This window comes from Tasmannia lanceolata, unplaced genomic scaffold, assembly GCF_043159265.1.
Source record: "Tasmannia lanceolata isolate RefF3 unplaced genomic scaffold, GAP_Taslan_0.1 ptg000025l, whole genome shotgun sequence".
NCBI lineage: Eukaryota > Viridiplantae > Streptophyta > Magnoliopsida > Canellales > Winteraceae > Tasmannia > Tasmannia lanceolata.
The window spans coordinates 211256-239209 of NW_027518702.1; the positions used below are offsets into that span (position 1 = coordinate 211256).

A 27954-nucleotide genomic window follows, 5' to 3' on the forward strand; every position below is an offset into this window, starting at 1 on the left:
TGATCGAGTCTAGGATAGCGGTCTTAGATGGTTCGGCATCGTAGTTTAGAATAGGTCATCGAACTACGTTGATTCTGATTCTTCCTAAGGCCGGGATACGTAGAGCAGCTGGGATGGATGGCCATCCTGGTCCGAGTCAAGTGTTGCATTAGAGTCTTAGGATTCGTCTTGTCGAGTTGTGTGTGAAGTCAAGTGATGTGTGTTTTGTTGTGTTTCCTTACTTTCTCGTGCAGACCTCATACCTTTAGCTATAGCATGCATGTGTTTGCACATCAAAACTTAGACATCATTTAGGTATGACACTCATAACCTAGCTATTCTTAGGTGACACTTATTTTATTTCTTTTGCGTGTGCTTATTATTCATTTCTGAGACATGCATGATTAAATAGACGTTTTCTCGGAGATATATGTTCCCATTTCATATGACTTTCGCCCAAAACTCTTCAAAATCAATAAATAAATGACATAAGAGACCAGGTGCTTGCACTTGGGCAGATGAGGTGCTTTTTGGACCTTCCAAATTCGTAACCAGACACGAACCTTTTTATATCTCTGGTTATCCGTTGCAACAGAGCATAGTATGGGATATAGGGCCTACTTCCTTGGATGATGACTCTTCTTTATTTAAGGTACGTCTTGAATCCGGACAAGTCCCCGAATCGAGAGATATCTCACCTTACATCGCCACTCATGTTGTGAGAGGCATTCTTTTGAGAGTTCCTTGGTAGAGCTCTCCTTCACGTGGATGATCTAGAGACTTCCAGGGGCTCGTCCCCCGCCTCTCTCGGATCGGGGTCCAGACATCACTCTAAAAATGCGAATAGAAAACAAAGCATTAACTCTTTCCCACTTTGTGTAGTGTCTACAACCCATAACCCTGTAGGGAAAAGGGCTTTCCCTGGCTGATATGTAATGTTTTCATTTTTAAGTTTCATCAATTTTGTTTTGTATAGCTTTGACCATTCCACACATCACGTGATGGAACAGTAAAAAAATTCAAATTGAAAGGATGTGTAAGCAATCAAAACTTGGGGTAGAAATATCCACCCTACCTTGAATTATTTAGCTCTTGCAATCTGTACCTGGGCACTTGCAATATGTACTCCCCTAGGAGGGTTGAGGTTAATTCATTATTATTGTGGGGTCCACTGTAATTGTTAATGCCCTAGGGGGAATTTACATGAATTTTCTTGTTTTGAAAGCACGTAGAAAGGCATTGCTTTTGTGGCCCCGCACACCATTTCATCTGTACTAATCTCATTTGTGCCTCATGTACACTTCGCCTATGCCTAACGTGATTGGATGTGAGTTGTACATTTAGCACCAAACATTGTTGCCATTGAATCCATGATATGTAATAATGAAGGTGTTGATTAATTTAAATTGAAGAGAGATGGAAAGGAGATGATATCTTCACTCTCTTGCTTTGATCACGGCACTCTTCACTTTATTAAGAAATTTATAATCAGATGTCTGTGGTTTTTTGTGGGAATTTTATATGCTTTTATAAACATTTTAGAATTTAGAAATAATAAGTGCTCCCCTTTTCGTCACATGGGGCACCCAACTGCAGTGCACGAGGCAATCAAATCAGTTGAATCCTTCTAACGTAAAGTACATCAGCCCCTCTGCAGTCATTGATACACTGCTGCTGTGTGTCCCAAGTGATGAAAAGGGGCGCATTTATGTGGCAATAAAATTCGTTGAATCCTTCTGACGGGAAGTCCATCAGCCCTTCTGCAATCAATGATACATTGCTGGTGGGTGCCCCGAGTGATGAAAAGGGGCGCATTTATCATTTCCCTTATATACGCATTTATCATTTCCCTTATATATAGGGAAATGATACATGCGTTCCTTCTCATCATAGGGGACACACAACTTCAGTGTACGAGGCAATCAAATCCGTTGAATCCTTCTGATGTGAAGTACAACAACCCCTCTGCAGTCATTGATACAATGTTGCTGGGTGTCCCAAGTGATGACAAGGGGACATGCAACTGCAGTGTACGTAGCAATCAAATCTGTTGAATCCTTCTGACGTGAAGTACATCAGCCCCTCTGCAGTCATTGATACAATGCTGCTGGGTGTCCCACATTGGTACACTGCTGTTGGGTGAAGTACATCAACCCCTTTTCATCACATGTAATGAAAAGGGGCACTTTCATCATTTCGCCCCTTTTCGTCACTTGGGACACCCAACTACAGTGTACGTGGAAATCAAATCCGTTAAATCCTTCTGACATGAAGTACATCAGCCGCTCTACAGTCATTGATACACTACTGCTAGGTGTCCCAAGTGATGAAAAGGGGTGAAATGATAAATGAGCCCCTTTTCATCACATGGGACACCCAACTACAGTGTACCTGGCAATCAAATCCGTTGAATCCTTCTAACGTGAAGTACATCAGCCCTTCTGCAGTCATTGTTACACTGCTGCTTGGTTTCCCAAGTGATAAAAGGGGAGCATTTATCATTTGGGACACCCAACAGCAGTGTACGTTGCAATCAAATTCGTTGAATCCTTATGACATGATGTGCATCAACCCCTTTGCGTTCATTGATTCACTGTTGTTGGGTGTCCAAAGTGATGAAAAGGGGCGCATTTATCATTTACTTGGGAAATGATAAATGCGTCCCAAGGAAATGATAAATGCGCCCCTTTTCATCACATGGGACACCCAATTGCAGTGTACATGGCAATCAAATCCGTTGAATCCTTTTGACGTGAAATATATCAGCCACTCTTTAGTCATTGATGCACTACTGCTGGTGTCTCAAGTGATGTAAAGGGGTGCATTTATCATTTCCTCATTTTATAACATCTACTAAATTTATCTCTTTTTTTTTATACAATGAAGATAGCCACATGAGACTCATGACTTGGACCACCCAACGTGGTGTCATCTTTGTTTCTAGTGTCGAGGACCTCCTACTTAGAAAGATATGTACACATTTGGTAATAGTTTATTGTACTGGTGTTATTTATTGTTGGGATGATGTGGTGAATGTTTAGAGCTACAAAACAAAATTCATAAAAAATAAAAAGGAAACGTTACCTTTCAGCAAGAAAAGCCCTATCTTTGCATGTTATGAGCTATACATACTACTAAAGTAAAAAGGAATTAATGCGTGCTTTTCTTTTCAAATTTTTACAGTGATGACATGTATTACAAGTTGTTTTTAACTATCTCAAAGACATATTTTGGTCACATGATATATGGGCCTGCACGCTAGGTGTGGTGTCCACAACAAATCAATCATAAGCCCATGCGAGAAAGAAGTTGGTAAGGACAAGGCAAAATTTTGTTTATGGTCTTTAGACATGGGCGGTCGTAGGTGGCCCACTTCCAAAAAAAGTAATGCTAACCGGACTGCCTTATCTATGAAATCAAAAAAATATTAAATATAAATCCAGCTTTCGCAAGACCATTCAAAATTAAGACCTCAAATTTTAGGGATTTGCTAGCATCCAACGCAGAAGGCATTTCGCGGATGGGTTGTTGCATGTCAAAGCATCCACCTCGTGAATGAAGACAAAATCAGCTGAAAAGAGATTTTGATTTTCTAAATCATGTAGTTTTGGTCAAAATTTGGTGTTTGGAAAATATTTTTTTCAAAAGTGTTTTGGAAAAAGAAAAAGTATTCTTGGAAAAAGTTGCTTTTTACAAAGGATGTAGAAGTCTAGTGGGGGGAAATAGTCCCACATTGAATGTGAAGAGAGAAGGAGATGAGTTTATATATCAATACCCACATCTCTTGATTGCTTTGTTGCGCAAAGGGCAACGCACAGTTCGTACACGCGTGGCGTGCTGGCGTGGGCTACACAACACTAGTGGCACTTTTTTTATGTGTACTTTTCCCATCCTCCAAAGGTCAAGAGCCCGAAGAGTGTGATCGGTACCGTGGATGATTGATCTAGCAGTTGTAAGGTTGGAGGGAGGTTTTACTCAAACCAACAGTCACTCCATGATCGATCCGGACCACTGAATCATGATCTAGCAGTTTGGGTTGGGCACACCAAACCTCAGGTTGGTAGTTTTTCAATTGGGTGCAGATGTTAACGACAATATTTTGGTAACAACACTTCAATATTTTGATTATGATAATTTCGAGGCTTTGAATCGCAGAGCATCATGGTATGTCAGATCAATGACACAAGATGATCACACTGCCATATTTTAATAATGGCACCACTAAGTTTGTTTCACTTTTCTAATGAAAATTTATACCATCTTGAGTCATATAAGAGCGATGAAAGGCATGTTAAAAAGTGTAAAACAAAGTTTGTTGTGTCATTATCAAATTACAGTAGTGCTGATGTCAGCCCCGTTTAAATTTTACCGATTTCATTAAACTTCGCCCTCGTTCTAACGGAGACAAAATTGCCTACACTAGTACAGGCCCTCCTACAAGTCACCCGAGCCTCATTTGAATTCTTGAAATTTAACTAAACATAAGGTAATTTAAGATGAATTTGAGTTGTATTTCATTTCGTATTGATATCAAGTCGCATTTCATTTAATTTTGAAGTTATCGGGAGCTTCTAAATTCCACGAGCAGTCTTTTTCAAGTTTGATATAACTTTTGCTTACTTCCATTGCAGCACAACATGTCATGTAACCAGAGCCTCATTTGATTTCATGAAATTTAACCTACATGTCCATGTGTTTTTCCCCCGGCCACTCCCCTAGTGTATTTAGGAGTTATGACCACTCTTTTTACACTAAATGGGGAGAACGGTGAAAATTTTTTAGAACTGAATCAGGTATCATGAATTAAATTTTGACCGATAAGAGAGCGAAAAGGTGCAAATCCACAGTCCCACAGACACTACATTGTCTCTGAAAATCATAAACTATCGAAAAGGTGCAAATCCACAGTCCCACAGACACTACATTGTCTCTGAAAATCATAAACAATGTGCCATGTTCGTTACATTTTAGTGTAATATCTAGAAAGTTCGTAATAATTTTTATCACAAAAAGAGTGTAGCGTAAACCTATAGTCTTTTTGAAAGGAAGTTAAACTAGTCAATGGAAATAGAAATTGTTTCATGTGACAATGCCCATTACTACCTTCCAAAAGTTATAATGACTTGACCGAAAAGGTGCATACAATTTAAAATCTGCTATGTTCTATTTTTATGATTGAGCTATGCTGCTCATTTAACGCTTGTGAGTTGTTTGTAATGGACTTTTTGGATTATTGAAGACACCATCTTCACCTTCTTTTCTATCACATCTACCATTTAAAAAATAGTTCAATATTTTTGTAAGTTTCTTACTAATCATTTTAATTTGAGTTCCACTAAGGTAAACTTATAAGCATTATGAGTAGAAAATTTTCATCATTGGAGCATCATCATAACAGTGTCGGGGTAATGGATACTTAATGAGGTGTCTGCATCAACACAAGTCCAGCGATTAGGTATAAGCAGATACTAAACTTTTTCTTTGATAGAAATTCCTTTTGAATAACCGTAAGAGAATGATCTTTTGTCCATTAGTTTTTGGGTAAAAATCTTTTAAGATGAATCTCATTTTCCTTCATCGGATGAAAATGAACGGCAAATGATATTGGCACCACTATGTTTTAATTTGCACAAACTCTAACTTGTTTTTTTCTTTTTGGAAAACACTTTCAAAACTGAATCCCCTCTCGAAAATAAAGACAACAGTGGAAATGAATGACTGTGGATTTGGTCATTTTCACTATTGATTGGTGACCTTCTCAAGTATTCAAAGTAAAGATTCGGGGAGAGAAGTCACATGGACCAAAGCGATAACAAGTGTTAACTTACAAGCCCAAGAGCCCAAGGAAGACCTTTGAAGCTAATATGTCCAAGTTGATAAGTAGTTTAACTTTCTAAATTGTATTGGAGACTTTTTTTCAAGTAGTTTTGCATTTCAAAGTGTTTTTCAAACCTTTTTCAAAACAACCCCTTGAGAACTATTTTTATTTCATGAAAAATTATTTTCAAAGGTCCTAAACATTATTATAACAAAAGTCCATATCCCAAGAACCAAAGCCCAAGTGTCAAATTGAGGTAAAAAGTGAAATGGCATCAAATCAACACTTGCATAGTGGACAACAAATCATATTTCCACTTTAATTTGTACAAACATTATCAAATATTTTTGTAAATATTTTTAACAGATAGATCTCATCGTATCCATTCAAATCGAGTATAAGAGCGTCAAAACCCGATAAGAAACGAGTGAGATATGAATTTTACAAACTAGTGGCCAACAATTATTTTTTGCAACCGCGGTCGACCGCTGTGCCCAGAGAGGCAGAAATTTAAAAAAATCCAGCCCACTCGTGGGCGACCGACCCCCGCGATCGACCTGCATTGTGCAAGAAACTAGCCGTTGGGGCATAACGACTAGTTGCTTTTTTACACTTTTTTTATCTTTTCTTGCCCAAACTACCCCCAAACAGTCATGAATCATTGTGGGCTATATATATATATATATATATATATATATATATATATATATATATATATATATATATATATATATATATATATATATATATAGAGAGAGAGAGAGAGAGAGAGAGAGAGAGAAGTGTTGGTGCACTTAAGCGCACCATTTTTTGGTGCGCTTAAGTGGTTATAATGCCTCCCATTCGTTTAAATGTTTGGGTCCCACTTAAGCGAACCAATGGGAGGCGTTATAACTACTTAAGCGCACCAAAAAATGGTGCGCTTAACATATATATATATATATATATATATATATATATATATATATATATATATATACTGGTAAAAAACCCTGTGCGATGCACGAGCCGACAAAGAACTGTACGGACCACATCATAGGTTGATCCAGACCGTCCATGTGATGGAACACAACATAAATAGGTTGTGCCCCAAAAATCATTACCATAGGCTAATCCTAGCCCTCCAATCTATAAAGGTTTCCATAATATGTTGTTCCTCTTAAATCGGATGGTTAAGATCACCCTATAGATTTTTTATAGGTTTATCCAAACCGTCCATGTGATGGAACACAACATCAATCGGTTGTGCCCGTAAAATCATTTACATAGGTTGATCCTAGCCCTCCAATCGATATAGGCTGATCGTAGCCCTCCAATCGATAGAGGTTTCCATAATTGTTGTTCCTTTTCAGGGGCCCGGAATCCGTCAATATTTTGCAAGTGTCCTGCATGAGTAATATAAAGTAGTTCTTTTGTCATTGTCATATGTCTTTACCTCTTCTTGGTAGTTTTTTTCGTAATTGTCATAGACAGGTATCATGTGTCGGTACTTTTCGTATGTAGATTACGATTTTACCCTCACATAGATAGTATGTACAGATATGTGGGGAGGGCAAAAAAGGTAAAAATCATCCACATCGACGGGTTAAATGGACAATATTTCTCCATTTTCTTTTCTGCTATATAGTATTAGATATAGTATTAGATATATATGAGGTTTCTTCATGGATTTTTAGACTTTTGGAAATATTGAAAATCTTCTTTCAGCCAGAACTTTCAAATCCACTATTTCTTCAAAGAGGTTTGAACTTGCATATCTTTTTGAAGAAGATCTCCATAGGGCTTTTACAATGTAATCTTTTGGAGTAATTGTGAGCTTCCATCATTGTAAAATATGCTTATCAAGAGGCTTCGAGCGTTCTTCAAACTTCTTCTTCATTCATTGTAATCGAGGGTCTGCGATTCGGCCAGTCAAGAAAGGTGAATCCGTTTTGTATTGGAAAAGAGGAGTTATTCCCTTGGAGGCGATTTGTGAAGAGGGTTAATTTCCTTGGAGGGGGTTTGCAAAGAGGGTTTGTTCCCTTAGAGGCAGGGGTGTTCATTGTAAAGCTTGGGGATTCGGCGTTTGTGGAGTCCCATCTTAGTAAAGAAAATCACAAGGAAAGACCAAGTACTTGGGTAGTGGAGTATGTTTTTGAGGTTAAGGGACCGAATCGCTCTAAATCATTGTGTCGTCTCCTATCTCTTCATCAACTCTTCTACATTTGGGTGTTTGGTAATATCTAACCATCTCTTCTCTTTAAGCTTGATTGAACAAGGGTTAGATTTAACTTGTATTGCTTTTCTAATTTCTATCAAATTTAGTGTAAAAAATTTAATTACCCAATTCACTCCCCTGTTGATTTGCCCTTTGGGATTTCAAAAACTCTATAAAGTAAACCCAGATTACTCCACAAGAACAAGACAAGAAAAAAGAAAAGGCCACCACGTGGAGACGAGTGGGCCCCAAGCCCCATATTTCCCCTTCTTTTCTACCCTCTCTCGTCTCTTCACCCAATCTCTCTTGCCCACACCTATAGCGACCACTCCCCTTCTCTCTATACCTTTCCTTCTCTCCTCTTGTTCCCCTCTTGTTGGGTGACTAGGGCGTGAGGCTCTCTGTAGACACCTCATTTTGACCGAACCCTAAATAATTTGGTTCTATTAGAAACCCAATTAGATTAGTGTTTTAGAGTCCTAAATTGTACCCTAGGGTAGGTTAGGATCCCAAGTAGATTCCTTTAAAATTTTCGTTTAAATCCGTCATGATTTGCCTAGCAAACGAGTTCAGTTCGTATTATAGTATAATATAGTGTAGAAAGAGGGGAGTGTTTTATCCAGTTTATGGGGCGATTTTAGGTAGTGTAATTTGCAGTAAGAGGTTGTCTTAGGTAACTAAGAAGGGCTAAATTATCCCTAATTTTCATTAAAGTTTTTTTCTTGCAGACCACCCTCGCTGATCTAAAACAAGGTTAAATATACATAAGTAGGAGTTGTCTCTTAAAGTTAAGGGGGTAAAAATTTTCTAAAATCCTATAAATAGCAGAGACGGGGTCTCATTTGAGGGACCTCATTTAGAAGCTAGGGTTTTGTTTGTCCATTGGAAAGAGAAAAATCCCCAATTCAAGAACCCTAACTTTTCTCGCGAGACTTTCTTCTCCGATCGTCTCCCTTAGGCGAATTGGCCGGAGCTCCGGCCGAGTTTTCATTCCAATAGTCTTGTTCTCTCCCCTTGCTAACCTCAATTGCTGTAATTTTCTTCAATATCTTAGTTATAAACCCTAGCTTCAAGCTTAAAGAAACCCAAGAATCTTCATTTTTCTTCCTTCAAAGTTTAAATCAATTTCATTTTCTTGTAAAATCTGGTAGTGTATACAAGTTTTGGTGATTTGGATCATAAATCTCACCTTCTTTGAATAGATCTGTTTTTTTTTAATCTCTTTGGAGGAGTTTTGAAGTTAAAATCCATCAGCAGTTCAGAGCATAAATCTCAGATCTGAAGGGTCAAAATTCAGGAAAGAAAATAGAGAAAATGGAAAGATTAAGTGGAGGAGCTCAGAGCTCGAATCAAGCTCTCTATTTCTAACAAATCCATTTGTTTTTTTTTTATAAAATCCAATGAGAAAAATGTATGTCTCTTGTCTTCATCTTTGTTTTCGATTTCAGTCTCTTGTGTAGCATTCTGATCTTATTTTCTGGTTGAATTTTTACTTCAATATTTGTGCTTGCATGAGATTGATAATGTATTCTAATCGCTTGATCCATCACTTGTTTGACTGCCATATAAGATAAGCTTGGTTCTAGAAAGGTTTTATCCTTTGTATTTTAATTGCTTCAAAACTACTTTTTTTTTAAGTGTTTATTGATCTTAATATGTATGTTTGGAAAGTTTTGTCACTACATGGCTGCTGCTATTTTATATCATTATAGTCCTTGGTTGTAATTTGTGCTCGTAAGGAGAGGAATGCAAGTTAGAAGCTTTCATGGACTTGATTTGATCCATGCAAATTTGAGTTATGGCTCTAATTCTATATGTTCTGTATTTCACTTAATCAAATGGCTATTAGTTTTTTATCATATGCTCACATTTATTTGAAATACAATGTTCTTATGGTCACCTATGACATGCTCCTTTGAAGTCAAGAGAAATGTTCTGTCATAAAGGAGCTCTAATTGATCTCCACCGTTATCAATTCCTTTTTTCCCTACCCCTCAAAGCTCATTCTTCCTCATTAGACCCAATTATTTTTTAGGAAGGTGGAAAGGTCATATTTATTTTTTTGTGTTTTCAACTCAAACATTTTTTTTAGACCTTGAAAAGTCCTTTACGATTTTTTTTAAACTGAAGAGTGATAATGTGTACGTGTGTGTGCACGAGTGTGTGTGTGTATGCATATATGTGTCTATGTGTGAGTGTACGAGTGTGTGTGTGTGTGTGTGTGTGTGTGTGTGTATAGGTGTATGTATAAGTGTGTGTGTGTCTGTGTATGTTGAGCGTGTGTATGTGTGTGTGAGTGTGTGTATGTGTGTGTGCATGTGAGAGTGATAACTATGTAGAATCGAGCTAACATATTTCATCATTGGCATATAGTTTTTTTGTTTAAATGAATGTTTTTGGGAAAAGTATGTAGATTAACCATATTTGTTACTTGTTCAGATACATGCAAGTTACTGATTCCTTAGTTAATAAGTCATTGTGGAAAGAGTAGTTGTTTCAATGGCCATATTTCTACTATTTTCCCTTTTCTTATTTACACCTCACACCATTTTGGTATGTATAGTCCTTTTGACCCCTTTAGTGGTTACACCCCTCACACCCTTTATGATAGTGGTCAGCCCTCACTCTTGTTTTTGGCAGCCACGTACCTTTGATAATTACAGCCCATACACTTGATAATGGAAGCCCTATGCCCTCGATTTTGAAAGCCCACACATCATTTTGCCCTCTTGTCCATTAGTGTTTACACTTGGCATCATTTTGGTATGTACAGCCCTCATTTTTTGTTGTGTGAAACAGGGTAATGATAATGGCAGCCCTCACCTCCTTGTTTTTGCAGCCTTCACTTTGATACTTACAGCCCTCTTATCACTTCAGTTTTGGTAGCCACCACTTCACTTTGATTTTTGCAATCACTACTTCACTTTGATAATGGCAGCCCTCACCTCCTTGTTTTTGCAGCCTTCACTTTGATACTTACAGCCCTCTTCTCACTTGGGTTTTGGTAACCACCACTTCACTTTGATATTCGCAGCCCAAACCACATTCAAATTCTGTTTTAAACCTTGAAAATTATGATGTAAATATTTCATTAAGTGTGCTAATTTTGTTTTGGTTTGGTTTACATTCGGATAAGAGTTCCTGTGTCTTGGGGGCTTTCTTTATGCCCCTGTAACTTTTTGGCCTCTTTGATCATAGTTTTATATTGCTTGGTAATTCATGTACTTTCGAGCATTGTATTAAGCATATGGAATCTTTCTACTGATCTGAACATTTATACATTTGTTTTCTTTTTTACCTTTTTTTTTTGTTCAAGATATTTTATTGTTTAAGTTCATATTTCAACTTTCGTACTGGACATCATTTCTTTGCATTAGCTTGACTTGATATCATTATTTCATTTTCACATTGGGCTGTTGAATATGTTTATTTTATACCTTCAGGATAACATGTCAACCTGTATTAAATTAAGTTTGGTTGATATCATAGAGGGTTGAGACAACATGTGTGATAGTAATCTTAATGAATCGAGGATATAAGATGTACACTTTAGAGTCTGTATGAATGTAACTTAGCTATGTTTATGGATATCAAGTCATTCATGCAAATACCTAGTCGAAATAGCATTGTGTAATAATGCCAAAATAAAGCATGTGTTTGATTGGAAAATAATTGGCAAGGTAAATTGGTTCAATGCAAGATAAGGAGAGTAGGTGTAATTGAAGATCTAGTGATTGAGCTATTCTAGGAAGATTTAAAAATCCACGTTGATATGATATTGCTGTAGCAGTATTGTCATAATAATTTTTTATTTTGTCTGTTGTATTTAGCATTGTATATGATTCACTTTATTTACTCAGGGAATGAAGTATTGTGGTATGTAAAAAAGGTCTATGCCACTTATGATTTGGATTACCAGTACTTATTCTTGATGTTACTGTCGTACTATGTACCGAAGGTTTATATATATATATGACAGCAAAGTTATGTCACTTTTGGTTGAGAATATTTTCTTAGAAATGGGATGGACATAAATTGGTTTTTGTAATAGAGATTTTGTTTTATTAAGGAATAAACTCTCACTCACTTATGAAGTGTAGAGATATGAGGTAGAAACTTTTACTTTTCTATTAGTGTGAACCTGTAGTTTATTATTCTTGACAATTGAATGATAAGGTATATAGCGAACATCATGATAGGGTGACCTCCTTGGTCTTCCCGTCTTAATATATTTGCTCTGATTACCTTTCAAAAAAAAGAAGCAAACATCATGATAGGGATTGTCATTTTTCGTTATACCTGACCGATATGTTGTTCTTCTTAAAATTAAATCACTCTTTTGATCTATACATTGTTTTCATCCTTTGTTGCCTTAGAATTTTCACAGACTTATGAGAGATTTATTCTATTTAAAATGTTTTCACTAATATAAAGTCTTTTGTCTAGTTAAGGGTTATTTCTATTAGTATATAATTTTATTCTTTAGTTAAGGTCTTGTTTATCATTTTAAGAAGTTATCCTGTCTAATAGTTCGGGCATTCTTCTTATCATTGCAAGGGCAATGAAGGCGTTAGCCCAAGCCCATCATTAGAAGACTTGCTCAGTCCAAGTAGCACTCCGCTCTTTTATTTAAGAGACTTGCCAAGTCTTTTAGATATGTATCCCTTCAGACATCAGGTCCCCCATTCATTGCAAGGGCGATGAAGGCGTTAGCCCAAGCCCATCTTTAGAGGGACTCACCATGTCATGGTAGTACCCTCTTTCTTCTTCCTCCCTCCTCTTTAGGTAAAGAGTTGATAAGACCATTAGACATTAGAAGCTCATTCATTGTAAGGGCAATGAAAAAATCATCTAGAGCCCACGCTTTTAAGAGACAAGTTATGTCTCGTGCAGATAAGTCGTACCATTTGGAGACAAGCTTTGTCCCATTAGTGAGTCAACCGATAGGAGACTACCTAAAGTCTCATAAGCTACCTTACTAGTTGAAGACTAACTTGATCTGGTAGTTGCCCTAATCCTATTTATTATTGCAAGGGCAATGATAAGGTTACTTAGAGTCCTCCATATGAGACATTCAGTGTCTCATTAGAGTTAGTTGTTTCCCCTATAGGAGACATGCTTTGTCCCATTGGTCATAGTTGTCCTCTCTTTTAGGAGACTTGCCTAATCTCACAAACATCCCTTTATCTCCTCTTGTTTTAGGAGACATGCCTTGCCTCATTAGCACCCCTCTTAGAATCATCGGTTTATGAGTCAGTCCTTAGTATATGAGTCCGTTCTTAGCTAGAGATTAAGTTTTTAGCATAGGAGTCTGTCCTATCATCTAGGGAGCTAGGATTCTGTCCAACTTTTCATCAAGTCACGGGATTTTATTCAACCCTTGCAAAGTATAGGATTATGTCCAACCTTTGTAGATCTTCTGAGTATGTCCTGCCCTTATAGATGTTTAGGAGTCTGTCCATTCCCTTCTATGATGTGGATCACGGGGTGCAGACATATGGGTTCACTTTGGCTAAAAGGGTGAAAACACTTTAAAAATTCAAAAAATATTGGAAAACTTTAAAGAACAAAAACATTGAAACATTTTAAAACAACAAAAACACTTGAAAGACATGAAAATTCAAAAACATCAGGACTTCAAAAATCAAAAACAACTTGAAACATTTCAAAATCTAAAAAACATTGAAACATTTGAAAAGTCGAGAGTCATTAAGAGAGTAGTTAGGAGAGTCTGTTTCCGAACTACGTTGGCTTTATCCCCTTCCACGAGGTACGTAGGCAACTTGGGATTCTTATTCCAGGTCCAGTCAAACCTTTCAAAATAAACATGTTCAAATCATTCAAAAATACAAAAATTCTTCATGCAAAACTTTGCAAACGGTTTTTGAAAAGATCTTCCCCTAGAGTTAGGAGTCTGTCCTAGATGTTTGGGGTGTCTTAAGAGTTAGGAGTCTGTCCTAGATGTTTGGGGTGTCTTAAGAGTTAGGAGTCTGTCCTGGTTATGTTAATGTTTTGCGTGTTTTGTGTGAGTGTCCCTAGAGTTATGAGGCCTCGAGTCGTGGTCAGTTAGATACTTAGTCGAGCCGATAGCTAGATTAGGATGCACTTAGTTAGCCCATTATTTTTCTTAGGACATACAGCCTAGTTACACATAGGATGTAGGGCCCACCTGCATTAGACTAGGTTAACTTGCATTAGTTTAGGACCATATAGGTGTGTCTAAAATACTTAAACATGAGTCATGTCGTGCCGTGTCGAGTCTAGTGTGGTCTAGGCACCTTTAGGCATCGTAGCTTAGAATAGGCCACCGAACTACGTTGACTCTGATTCTTCCCGAGGCCGGGATATATAAAGCAGCTGGGACAACCATCCTGGTCCGAGTTAAACTTCACATTAGAGTCTTAGGGTTTGTGGTTAGAGTTTTAGAGGTCTATGGTTTGGTACTTATTTGCATGTTTGAGTATTTTCTCTCTTTAGATATATCTCTTATGTGATTTTGATTATGTTGCTTGTCGTTTGTTATGATTTCGTTTATAAGGATATGCTAGTGTGCTTTCTTCTAACATTGTTGAGTGATTATTTTCTTTTAAGTGATTCATATGTTTAGCTGTAGCATTTGTATGCTCTAGCTGTAGCATTTGTATGCTCATATTATTTAGACTACTGCTTGCTCACATGCTTAGATGTAGTTCTTTTTATCTTCGCTGATTATTATTGTTGTTATCATCTACTGATGGTTGTTCACTGTGCAGGTTGTCTCTTTAGTTATGATGTGCATGTGTATGTTTGTCGTTTTCTTAGATGCGTTGTGTTAGGATTAGATATGATTGGTAGAGATTGGTAACATGATTATCTGTTATTAGATCAACATTAGTCTTCTCCGCCTCTTTCTGAAAGACGGTGGATTCTAGTATTCATTTTAATGACAGGTGATACTGGTACCAACTCTCTTTAGGCATGAATGTTAGATATGATAAATATAGATAGGTAGCAGGGTTATTTTATATTGGACAAACATTAGTCTTTTACGCCTCTCTAAGAGAAGTTGAATTCTAGTGTTCATTCTAATGACAGATGACACTGATATCAACTCTTCTTAGAACTTGTGTATTTTTTTTTCTTTATCCCTCCCCGAGACATGCATGCTTAGGTAAACGTCTTCTCGGGGATATCCGTTTCCATTTCACATGATTTTCGTCCAAAATTCTTCAAAGTTAATATAAAATCATAAGAGACCGAGTGCTTGCACTTGGGCGGATGGGGTGCTCTTCGGACCTTCTTCATTCGTCACCAGGCATGGACCCAAATTATATCTCTGGATTTTATCCATTGCACAGAGTATCTTATGGGATCCTGGGCCGACTTCCTTGGATGGCGACTCTGAGTTATTTTGGTACGTCTTGGTTCTGGGCTAGTCCCAAAATCAAGAGGTATCTTATTTACATTGTCACTCATGCAGTGAGGGGCACTCTTTTGAGAGTTCCTTAGTAGAGCTCTCCTTCGCGTGTGGAGATCCTAGATGATCGACGTGGATCTCATATCTTCGCCAGTTTTCTCGGGATCGGGGTCCACATCCTCACTCCTTCTCTTGAACGCTTCCACTTTCCCTATTCTCCTCCTCTCCCTTGATCACCTTTCCCTTTCCTATCAGCCCTTTATTTCTCTAACCCTCCCCCCCCTTTTTCCTTTCCTATCAGCCCTTTATTTTGGCACGTCTTGGTTCCGGGCTAGTCCCCGAATCAAGAAGTATCTTATTTACATCGCCACTTATGCAGTGAGGGGCACTCTTTGAGAGTTCTTTAATAGAGCTCTCATTCACGTGTGGAGATCCTAGATGATCGACGTGGATCTCGTATCTTCGCCAGTTTCCTCGGGATCGGGGTCCACACCCTCACACTCCTTCTCTCGAACGATTCCACTTTCCCTATTCTCCTCCTCTCCCTTGATCACCTTTCCCTTTCCTATCAGCCCTTTATTTCTCTTACCCCCCCCCCCCCCCCCCCCCCCCTTCTTATTTATATCCTCTTTTTCCAACCATGACCTCAACCCCTGGATATCATCACCATCATCCTGGTCCAATCATTTTTATTAGAGCGCTGCTAAGGAGACTGAAAGAGGGGGCAGAGGAACAAATCCCTACATGCCACATGGCATTGGAGGGGTAGTTTTGCCATTTAAAGGGGAAAATCCAAAACATCAGGATAAAAAATTATGTGAAGAGGCTATTTGTCTGGTACTACTGATGCCCCTCTCGATCTCCATATCATTATTCTTTTAATTACCGTCCCCTTTTGCACTATTTAGGTACAAATCTGAGCCATTTTTTAGATTTTTTTAGATCTATTATTTATTCTTCACATACTGGTGATATGATTTAGTCAGGATTAGACTTAGTCAATTTAAGCTGGGTAGATTCTTTCACCTTCTTCATGAATTTTTTTCGAAGGATTCATTAGCCGACCTCAACTAGTTTGGGACAAAGGTTTAGTTGAGTTGAGTTGAGTATACCCCTCAAATGGTTTAATACCTAGGTAGCTTGATTTGTCAATAAAGAGATCCTCATTCGACATTGGAAACTGGAAATAATATATTAATAAAGGAGAAAAATGTATCTCCAAGAACATCCTCCGAAGCAGTAAATAACAGCCAATGGATACCAACTTAAGCACTAATGGCACAAGTAGTGTTGGAAAGGATTTGGCTTCAAGAGCAAACAAAGAAATGGCAAACTTTCTTCTAGTCCTCTACAAGGATGTGATTGATATGAAGGCTCCTTCAATTGAAATTGGCAGTAGTAAAGTTCTCGTTGATGCTCGCCATATATAGGAAGCCTGGCTTCGTGAAAGATCAAGTGCTTTTGAAAACTTCTCTCTATCAAAGATAATTATAGTACCTTTGTACTCTCCATACCCTGGCACAAGCTTATATCAAGTTTTATTTCCAACAGCTTGTAAAAGCAGAAGTACTTGAAGAAAGTAGTAGGAGGCGCCACCTATGGTGGCGTACTGTAATTTGGTGGTCCCTTCTACACCCTGAAAATCATCCTCTTCTGCGCGATTGAATCCTCCAGCGAGCCAACCCAAGTTCTGATAACCCCCCTCATGCAATCTCTTCACAGCCATCATAGACCTGAAAAATACCATTACAGATGCCAAGTCTGGAACTCATTTTAAATCACAATAGATCCCTGTGTATTAACCATCATCTCTTTTAGTATGTGTAATCAGTGCACCCCCATTAAACATTGATCTGGATCGTCCAATTGTCAATCACCCAACAAATGGGCTTGTTTTGAGATACCAAAGATACTAAGTGGAACCCACTACGGCCCTGTTTGGATTGCGAAAAAAAAAAAAACATTTCTGATGAAAAATTTTCAGTTGGGAAAAAAATGTATTTACACGATTTAGAGGAAAATGATATGACTAAGGTTAATTTAGAGAGATATTATCATAAATTGAAGGCCCCACTAAGTGAAAATTGAAGAGGTTTTATTTAAGTTATCCTTTTTTCATTTGTAAAATAGGGAAATGATATCAGCACCATAGTTTTAAACTTCCCCTGCATGGACTCCCCTGAGTTGACTTCCTTTTTCTTTGGTTGTGTTCCGCGTTTTGCCACTGCGTTTTGCATTTTACCTCACAGAGTCAATAAAAATTCCTTTGACTCTCCAGATTTATGATCGCGTCAACTAACTACTCAACTGTGCCAACCGCATTGTTGGCCGTGTCCACTCCGAGTTGACAAGGATTTTTCTTACCCGTATTTTCACTCGGATCTATGTTTTTAACACTGATCATCGCAACCATTTCACAAAAGGGAAATGATATTAGCACAACCATGTTTTAATAATTGCACAACCCATCTTATCTTTTCTTTTTAATTGGTTTGTTGAAAGCTTCCTAGGAACTGTAATAACTTTTGATAGCTCTTTAAATAATAAAAGACAAGATGAGTTATTGCAATTATCAATACATGATTGTGCTGATATCCTTCCCTTTCACAAATTATTTTGTCTGTTAGTATTTAAAGAGCTGTAAAAAGGTTATTAAATTTCCCAAAAAGCTCTTAGGAGCCAACTAAAGAAGAAAAGACAGTTGGGTTTGTGCAAATATCAAAATATGGTTGTGCCGATAACATTTCCCTAAAAAAACTAGGAAAATTTAGAAATATTTTTCCATTCTAAGAAATTCCTGCAGTCCAAACAGGGCTTCCATCAGAGTAAAATCCTTGTGTGTGTGTGTGTGTGTGAGAGAGAGAGAGAGAGAGAGAGAGAGAGAAAGAGAGAGGGAGAGAGAGAGATTACCTAAGGCCTTCTCCACAGGCTACAAGCAGCTTAGCATTCTTGTCTGGAACGATCTCCTCAACCTCCTTGAGAAAACCATTGTTTATGGTGGTCAAAAGTTGGCCTGTCCACAGACCTATGTAGCCTAAGTGCACCCATTTCTTAAGGAAGGTAATGGGGCTTCCATCAGAGTCTTCCACAAACAATGGCACGTGCAGAGACCCTGGCACACTTGCCTTCTCCCTCTCCCACACGGGTCGAACGTCGAGGAGCACAAAACCTTCCTCTTTCATGGCTGAAAAGGCGTCCTTGGGCCGAACCGGCCTCACAGTGCCTAACTCTATCAGTTCCCTACCACTCCAGGAAAATGAAGCCATTGTTACAATTCTACTAGGGGTTACTGAGAAGGATGGTCTAGCTCTCTTAGGGTTAAAAGTAGGTGTGAACTGGAATACATGAACTGCAATTGCCATTCCCTCTCTCCCTCTCCCTCTCTCTTTCTCTCTCTAATAGAATACAACCTCATCCATACAGTTTCTCCAAGAAGATATGTCGTGATATGATTTTCTTGAAGGAAATGATAGGGAGATGATATCAGCACAACCACATTTTGATACTCTCACGAACCAATTAAAGAAGAAAAGACAGCTGGGTTTGTGAAAAGATAAAAATATAGTTGTGCTGGTAACATTTCCCAGAGTTTTTATACGGGGAGATGATATTTTCACCCCCGCATTACGTGCACACCCCCTTATAACCTGATTTGATGTTAAAAGCATGGTTTAAATTTTCGACCGAAATCCAAAATTTCGGATACCAGTGGGCAGTGAAACCGGAATTTTCCGAAATTCCATTTTTCGCCCTTTACCAAATTTCGGTTTAATGACATTATTTATTAAAAAAAAAAGTGTTACAAAATTTTGGGATTTCGGTCCGAAATTTCGAAATTTGGGTCCGGAATTTGGAACCAAATTACCAAATTTTGGCTTTTGGTGGGGTCCGAAACGGTTTACCGAAACCGAAATTTTAAACCTTGGTTAAAAGTGGGAAACTTTATGTCAAATCACGTTATAAGGGGGGTGTCTAAGTACTGCAGAGGGGGTGAAAATATCATCACCCTTTATATGGTGTAAGCCCTTATAGTCCATTGTTCTTCAAAAAGTACTGTACGGACCACACTATAAGATGATCCAAACCGTCCATGTGATGGAGCACAACTTAAATAGGTTGTGCCCAAAAAATCATTTCTATAGGATGATCCCAACCCTCCGATCTAGAGAGGTGATGCATATTATGAAAACTTCTTTAGATTGGAGGCTAGGATCATCTAATGGAAAACATTATTTTGGGCATAACCTACTTACGTTCTGGCCCATCAAATGGACGGTTTGGATCAACCCATGGTGTAAGCCATGCAGTCTTTTTTGAAAATACTGGAACCTTATCAAAACTCCGTTTTTCGAGTCACCAGTGCGGGTGCAAATCAGGTTGGGTTGAGGCACTGACCCAAGGAACCAATTTTTCCAACCCAACCTGACCTGAGTTCAACCTGACCCAACCCGAGTTTTTAAGCTTACAAAAAAAATGTTGGGTGTCGCTCGGGTCGAGTTGCCCAAACCCTCAACCCGAATCCGAACCCGACCCGGCTTTTTTTCGGGTTGAACCCGACCCGAGTTGCACAGTGGGACCCACCCATCAGATGAATATAAGGAGTAAGGTGGAGCTACGGGGGTGTATCTATCAAAACTAGGGGCTTTGGACATATCAATCTAATTTTTCTATACAAAGGGGGTTAAATTCGAGCTCTGAAACCAAAAAACCAGAAATCAATGGCTTTGCTGGGCGAGGACGGGAGAGGGTACGAGCTGGCTAGAAAGCTCGAAGCCGGCGGCGTATGGAGAACATGGCTCGGAGAATCCAACTACTCCACCTTCGCCCATTTTCTCTCTTCTTCTTCCTCATGGGAATCCTTCATGAACACAGACAATTCAAAAACTAGGGCTCAAATCCAGCTCCAGCTCCGAGCCAGAGCTCTCTTATATGATAAGGCCATCGTCTCTCTCTTCCTCCGCTCTAATCCACCCTCCTCCTCTTCTTCTTCTTCCTCCGCTCTTTCTAAGCTCAATCCCGGATGTAAGTCTCGCTCTTCTTCAAAACCCTAATTTTCTATTCTTCAATTGTTTGCTATTTTATGGAAATTACCATTATGGATACATGGATTTTTTAATCCAGAATTGTAAAATCCTGGATTTTACAAGCTAAAACCTGAATGTTACAATCCTGGATGTAAGTCTCTTTCTTCTTCGAAACCCTAATTTCCGAAACCCTAATTTTCTATGCTTCAATTGTTTGGAAATTACTATTCATCTTTGCATGTTTTACTGGAGATTTGGATACATGGATTTTATGATCCAGGATTGTAAAATCCTTGATTTTACATGCTAAAACCTAGATTTTATAAGCTATAACCTGGATTTTATAAGCTAAAACCTAGATTTTATATTCCAGAACTGTAAAATCCTGAATTTACAAGCTAAAAACTAGATTTTATAAGCTAAAGCATGGATTTTATATGCTTCAACCTGAATATTACAATACATGGTTAATAAAATCTAGGTTTTAGCCTACAAAACACATGTTTTAGCTTGTAAAATCAGGTTTTAGCTTGTAAAATATTAGATTTTGCAATCCTGGATTGTAAAATCCATGTATTCGAACGGCTTCTTAAGGATTCTTGATTGTCATTTTTTTACACTGGGGATGTAGCTGATGGTTTCTCTTGAATTATTGCTCATAAAATCAAAGATTTTCTTTAATTTTGCTTTCTTAGATTGATTACAGAAACCCTAATGAGTATTTATATAAAACACTGAAAGGGTAAACATAGAAGGAGATTAGCATAATCATGGAAAGTGATAACGGTAGAAATCCTAACTAGGGGCTGTTTGGATACGCGGATTTTAGAATCCATGATTTCTTCAAAATTGTAGATAAGAGACAAGAGAAGAAGTGGACCAGCCGTCGTTTTCTGACTTCTCGCCCTTCTTTCCGTCAGCAAGAGAGTAGCAGATCATCCTATGTTTCGAGGTTTTAGAAATCTCAGGATGTGAGAGAGATTTCTAAAATTCAGATTTCTCACTTAAAATCCAAGAAACGATGTCAGGTACGCCGAATATAATAATATATTTTATTATTTTATTATATATTTATAAAAATTAAAAAAATAATAATTGTAGAGCAATCAAATAACAATAACATCACCAAAATGGAAAATTCTAATATTACTCTTCATTTCCTAAGTGATTAAGTTCCATATTTCATAACATGAGGCATCAATACATCATTCATTAGAAAAAAAAGTCTGTGACCAGTGTGTTGACCAGTGCCTGACAAGATGAATAATTTTTAGAGACCAAATTATGAGATTTTTTTTACCGGACTTTTGGGATTTAATAATGTTTGGACAAAATAGATTTTATGAATTTTTAAAATTTGAAAAATACCCCACCGTTTGGAAGTTAAGAAAGTTAAAATTTTGACCCGACCCTTTTTCTTTGAATTTTGTACTAGAACTGGAGAGTTGACTTTTTTTCCTTTTAGATTTGGGTGTTGAAACTATTTTTAATAAATCCAAAAGGGGGGTATTCTGTTATTTACATGTAAATCTTAAGTAAATGGACAATAAAATAGTAAAGACATTTACTTAAATGGTTTACATAAAATACCGAGTACAGGAAAGTAGAGAGAAGTACAGGAGAGGAAAGAAAAGCAGCAGGAAGAAGCAGGACGTGTCGGGTACGCGTGGTGCGCACCCAACCACCAAAACTGGTTTTTTTTTTTTTTTTTAAATGGGGTACGTACCCTGGGCGTACCCGCACCCCATACGTGTCGGGTGCGGGTGCGGGTGCGGGAGCACGGGGAGAGTACCCGTGCTTCCTAGGTTTTCAAACTAAAAACCTGGATTCTAAAATCCGCGTATCCAGACCATGGTTTTAAATTTCGGTTTCGGTACCGGTTTTAGACCCCACCGAAATCGAAATTTCGAAATTTCGGCCGAAATCCGGCGAAAAGATAAAAATATTATTTTATTCAATATCAATTTTCGGCCAAATTTTGGCCGAAATTTCGGTAATTTCGGTCGAAATTTTCGTAAAATATTAAATTAATTAAAAAACAGGTTTTTGGGTTAAATTTCGGAATTTCGGACGAAATAAAATACCATTTCGGGTATGTGACGTTTCGGTGTCGGTCCTGACTGAAACCCGAAATTTCGGATTTCGGTTGAAATTTAAAACCATGATCCAAACGGCCCCTAAGGCTTTGCTTGTTTAAGATTATGACAACCGATTGTGTGTGCCAAACGATTATTGGACTCAAAATTATGTTTAAATTTGAGTCCAATAATTGGTTTAGCGCACACAATCTTAAATAAACAGGGCCAAAATCTAGCTTAGTTCCCTAATCTATCAAAACTACTTAATCTACCTCACCCAAATCCAACAATCAAGTTTTCCTTACAATCAATGATCAAGATTTGATCTCCTCTAACAATTGCATATCTTCTTTCTTGTAACTCTTTGTCCAACATGCCATATATTGATAGGATTTTGAGGTTATCCGAGTCCTTAGGAAAGGTAGTGGGATTGGGTAGTTATCAAAATTCCACCTGTTGGGCAGTTTTGTGCTTGAATTGAATGTGTTGAGCCATACTTTTAACGGGTTTCTCGTAATTGTGTTGATTGTAATTGTAATGGATTTTTATGTAAGAGAGGGATTGGTAACCATTTCCCGAGCAGTTTCTATGTAACAAGTTCCATTTGAGTGGGAATGACTGTTTGATTTTTAGTGTCGCCTGGGTCATATGGCTGCGCAGTGAGTCAAGATAATATGCTTTTGTTGGAAACTTGAAGCTTTGTCCTGCCAGTAACATGTGTTTCTAGTCTGCTATGTAATAGGGCTGCACATGGTTCAGTCCGGTTCGGTTTTGGGGGATTTCTTGAACCGAACCGATGCCATCGGTTTGGAAAATTTCCAAACCGTAACCGAACCGTTTGGGGGTCAAACCGAACCGAACCAAACCGATCTTGACCAGATCGGTTCGGTTCGGTTCACGGTTTATCCGATTTCCTTGAGTTGGATTGTTGCTATTTTTATGCCCTGTTTGGATTACAAGAAAAAACATTTTTGACGAAATTTTACTTCAGTTTACACGATTTAGGGGGTAATGATATATTCAAGCATATCGAATGCAGAAAAAGGGATGCATATTCAAGCATACCTCAAAGAAAAATGGATGCATATTCAAGCATACCTCAAAGAGTAGAGATTTGAGAGAAAAATCCGAATCAAATGCTAGGGTTTTGCCGTTTCGCAGATCGAATGTGCAGCTACCGAATCAAATGCACAAAATCCTTCTTTCGCGAATCAAAAGCACAAAATCCTTCTTAGGCTAGGGTTTTTCTGTTTTGGCCGAGAGAGAGTGGAGATAGAGTAGAGATTTGAGAGAAAAATCCGTCAGCTAGGGTTATGAGGTTATCCCTTTTCAGTTTTCAGCGTGTAGTAAGTTATTCTTTTGGTCTTTGGTGTTATATTTCCGCCCATTTATGTACTTGGAACCACCCATTTTGGTCGGTCTCTTCTCTTTCCGGTTAAATACATTAGATTTGGGTGTGCCAAGTAAAGAAAATTGATATATATATGATTTATAACAAAAAATAAAAAAATGGCAAAAATACCATCGGTTCGGTTCGGTTCTTCCGGTTGAAATTTTTCCTAGACCGTGACCGAACCGATCCAAACGGTTTATGGAAAACCGAAACCGTGACCGAACCAGTGCCACTAAAAACCGAACCGAACCAAACCGAAAGGCCTGGTTCGGTTCGGTTTATCGGTTTAGGCGGTTAAATGTGCAGCCCTACTATGTAACCTAAACCCATAGAAAACTCACTTGTTCTCTGTTCTGCTCCTGCCATGGTGTTCGACTGTGCTCTGCTGCTGAATTCTAAAATTGCAAACACTCTCATGCTAAATGTAGTACACAAGGCATAGTCCAACTTGGGCTTGTATCTGTTATATGGTGCTTATTTCTTACAAAGTAGTTTTTTTAGATGGGGAGTTTGTGGTAATTGGCATGCTTTGTTTTATTGGTGTATTATTTTCATCGATTTATTCATTTGATATAAGCTTTACCTCTATGCTTGATATAGCCGCCTCTCTCTCTCTCTCTCTCTCTCTCTCTCTCTCTCTCTCTCTCTCACTTTCTTATGTTTGCTTCTTATAATTCTTTGGATTTTTTTTTAATCTACCTTATTCTTCTTCCAGATTTGCAATTACATGGGGATGATATATATTTTTCGTTAGAAGATTTGCAAGATGGGGTTCAGCATCAAGAAGGCTCTGTTCCACCAAATTCAATGCATCCTAAGGTTGGTCTAGGATCTTGCTATATTTGATGAGTTTTCTACTTTGCTGTGAAGCCAATTACTTTTCAATATCTGATTAGCCTTCTCTCTCCCTCTCTCTCTCTCTCACTTCAACTTATGTCGGTATTATTAATAATGAAAGCAAAAGTCCAAAACATAATACGAGATTGGCAGAGGCTCCCAATACACAACTCACTTCGTTGGTAAGGAGTGTCTGCTATCTCATCAGCGGAGCAAAATATAGTCAAATGACGCATACCCTTGGCCAAGTGCAGGATTTCATCTGTAATGCAATCTAATCTCACCGTACCCAGATTTGTCTTCAGTGGCCGTGCGATGAAATCTAATTTCTCATCTTTAATTAATAGCTTTGATGCTAGATTTTTCGGAAGAGCCTTAATGCTTCCGTGAGTGCCCAAATCTTTGCTTCATTTGAATCTTTGGTACTTAAAGGTCTCAAGAAGGCTAGCTCACTTCACCTCTATAGTATTTTGAAGTCTCCACCCAAATCTTTGCTTCATTTGAATCTTTGGTACTTAAAGGTCTCAAGAAGGTTAGCTCACTTCACCTCTATAGTATTTTGAAGTCTCCTATTCTTTCTGCCCTAGGTTGTAATTGATCTCCCATCAAAGTTGAAATGAATATTTAGCTTGATCATAATCCTATGAACCATAATCATGTGACTTTTTTCCTTTTTTCTTATCAAGAGCTAAGAATAATATTATAAACAAAATCAAGGCAAAATGAGAACCACCTCCTCCGTGGAAGTTGAAATTGAACTTAGACAGCTTGAGTATTGGTAGCCCTTGGCCGGCTAGTATTGGAGGCTTGCCGCAGACATCTGACAGAGGTCTTATTTGGGCGTACTCGGGTCTAATTGTTGTCACGGATTATATAGAGGACATGCTTGCGCTTCTTCATAGTATTAGATTATTGGACCAGTCATAGTTGAATCAGCTTATTATTGTAGGAGACTCTGTTAATGTTATAAGATGGCTGGGAGCTTATTATTGAAGGAGACTCTCTTAATGTCATAAGATGCCTAAGAGATGGTGTGGAACACGTAGGGGGATTATCAGATGCTATGGAGAAGATTCAGGATACCCTAGAGTAAGGATGAGGTAGGGGGCGAAGGTTGGCATTCCCCCGCCTGAAAAATTTAGAAGGATGTTACGCTACCTTTTTAAATTTCCAATTTTCCCTTTTGTCCTTAAATTATAAGTTAACCTCTAATAACATTATTTCTTATTTCTCGACTCTCGCTAAGTCGATTACCCTCTACCAAACACCGTAGCCTCTCCCCCCTCCCCTCTTTTCTCTCTCTCTCTGCCCTTCCCTCTCCATTGCCAGCTCGACCTCCGCCTTTCATCGGATTTTTGACCTTGTATGGACCAAACGTATCCTTGAAACGTTTGACAAGCTGCTTGTGCATAAGGTAATCTCTCATTTTCCCATTTCCCCATTTTCTCTACCCCAAATCATTTGATTTCTGCTCTCCCATTAATCTATTAAATCAGATTGTAATAAAAAAAATTCAAACAGTTGAGAGAAATGCATATAGAAGTTATCAGTCATCCTCCAAGTGTTGATATTCATTCAAAGGTTCACATTTAATACTTTATCTTCTCATCATATTGAATGCTTTGGTTGATTTTTTACTGGCGAGAGCACTGATACTTCCAGCACTATACTTCACCAGAAAATAAATAAACATCATACACTTAAAATAACGGGGCCTTAGATTCTTTTGCTCAGTCCCCATTTGTTTTGGAATCACAATCAGTTCTAGTAAATTTTTGACAGAAATTCCATTCTTTTTATCATCTCGGTCTTGTCCCCCAGTCTTGCTTGAACTCGGCTAACTGATCCTTTTCACTATTGGGTTCATTGCTGCCACATTGACATCCACAGTAGATGGGAACGGATCTTCGTCCACTATCATAACCCCCTTTTCTTTCTCAGAAAATTTGAGCCATCCTTCTGTGATGGCTTTCTGTAAAGCTTTGAGTAAAACAATACAATTGTTAGTATTATGGCTCCATAAATGGTGCCATTTGCAATACTTCTTGTTTTTCAATTCGTCGGGAGAAGAAATAGCGTGACCTTCTGGGAACTTCAATTGTTTGTCTTTGAGCAAATGGTCAAAGATATTCTTGGTCTTTGACCCACCTCTTTCCATTAACGTTGCCAGTAGGTTTATCGCTTAGCTTACATGGTCTAACGAGAACTTTGTAGAGGTAAGGTTTATTACCTACATGCTCAGCCAAAATGATCTCAGTTTTGTCAGGAGACTCTTCCTCACTGAGATTGGTTTCGGCCTCGACCATAGTAATTTCATAATTAGGATCCCGATAGGAGGCCCCTTTTGATGAAATATGCTTTTGTTCTTCCTTTTTTTTTTTTTGAATGGTAGCTTTTGTTCTTCTTCTTTAATTAGACTTTCGTATCGTGCAGCGTTAGAAACCGAATGATAAAGGTCTAAAAACTCTTGACTTGCAAACTTTTTCCTTAATTCCAAACAAACTCTGTTCTGGCCCAATTTTATGTAATCAATCTGTTGCAAATTGGAGTGGCATCTATTCATAGCCCTTTTGAATAAGGCTATGTATAACTCCACTGACTTGCTGGGTTGCTAGCTGAGCCTAGCCAAATCCTCAATAGTTACCTCCGGCTCAGTCTAGTAAAATGGGGAATGAAAAACATATTCCATGTCTGCCACGTTTCGATCTATTTAAAGGCCGCTCCTGTGAGAGTTAGGGAATAGCCTACGTTTGGTCTGTAAAATGGTCTATATGCTCGACAGAGTTGGGACATACTGTTTAGGACTCAAATATCTTCCAGAAAGAATTAATAATAAATCTTATTACTCCCATTTTTTTGTAGAAAGCTGAAATCAAGGAATGTGATACATGATGGCGTGGTGTGCCAGGGTTGTTTGATACTTTGATTGAATTCAATACTGCTCCAGTCTCTTTTCAATCAATTAGCTTCTCTATCCCAAAGGTTTTTGGGATGCCAAGCCATATATTGTTGGATTCTGTACACTATATTTTTTAATAGAGATTGCTAAAGAAAGTCACTATCACTTCCTCTATCTCTCCTTTTTTTTAATGGTCCTCTATCTCTCTTTTCTCCTCCACGTAATGATTTTGTATCTTTAGACACTTAAAACAAGCTTTGCTCTTATAGTATTTTCATCCATTGGAAACAGGCCTTGTTTCTATTGTCCTTTAATCCAAAGTTGCCCTCGAAT

General features: G+C 38.1%; 2 protein-coding genes across 3 annotated transcripts in view; one reads left to right on the top strand and one right to left on the bottom strand.

The window, feature by feature from the left end:
- Nucleotides 1-16556: 16556 nt before the first annotated feature.
- Nucleotides 16557-18830, bottom strand: LOC143857969 (rhodanese-like domain-containing protein 10). Its single transcript, XM_077368535.1, has 2 exons — nt 18301-18830; nt 16557-17123 (listed from the first exon to the last, which is right to left on the bottom strand). Exons 1-2 carry the CDS (start codon nt 18750-18752, stop codon nt 16922-16924), a joined length of 654 nt encoding a protein of 217 aa, XP_077224650.1. The 5' UTR covers nt 18753-18830; the 3' UTR covers nt 16557-16921.
- Nucleotides 18831-20057: 1227 nt separating this feature from the next.
- Nucleotides 20058-27954, top strand: part of LOC143857800 (uncharacterized) — a 32178-nt gene continuing 24281 nt past the window's right edge. Inside the window, exons 1-3 of one of the 2 annotated variants that reach the window (XM_077368295.1) lie at nt 20289-20412; nt 21270-21442; nt 24601-24704. In XM_077368295.1, the coding sequence (XP_077224410.1) occupies nt 21436-21442; nt 24601-24704 (111 nt within the window). In that variant the 5' untranslated portion in view covers nt 20289-20412; nt 21270-21435. Of the gene's footprint in view, nt 20413-21269; nt 21443-24600; nt 24705-27954 lie in introns of both variants that reach the window. The other variant, XM_077368294.1, reaches the window with a different exon arrangement.

Coding starts and splice junctions, on each gene's coding strand:
- LOC143857969 (XM_077368535.1), bottom strand. CDS start 18,752: ATGGCAATTGCAGTTCATGTATTCCAGTTCACACCTACTTTTAACCCT. Junction 17,124..18,300: donor GCCTGTGGAGAAGGCCTTAG/GTAATCTCTCTC, acceptor GGTATTTTTCAG/GTCTATGATGGCTGTGAAGA.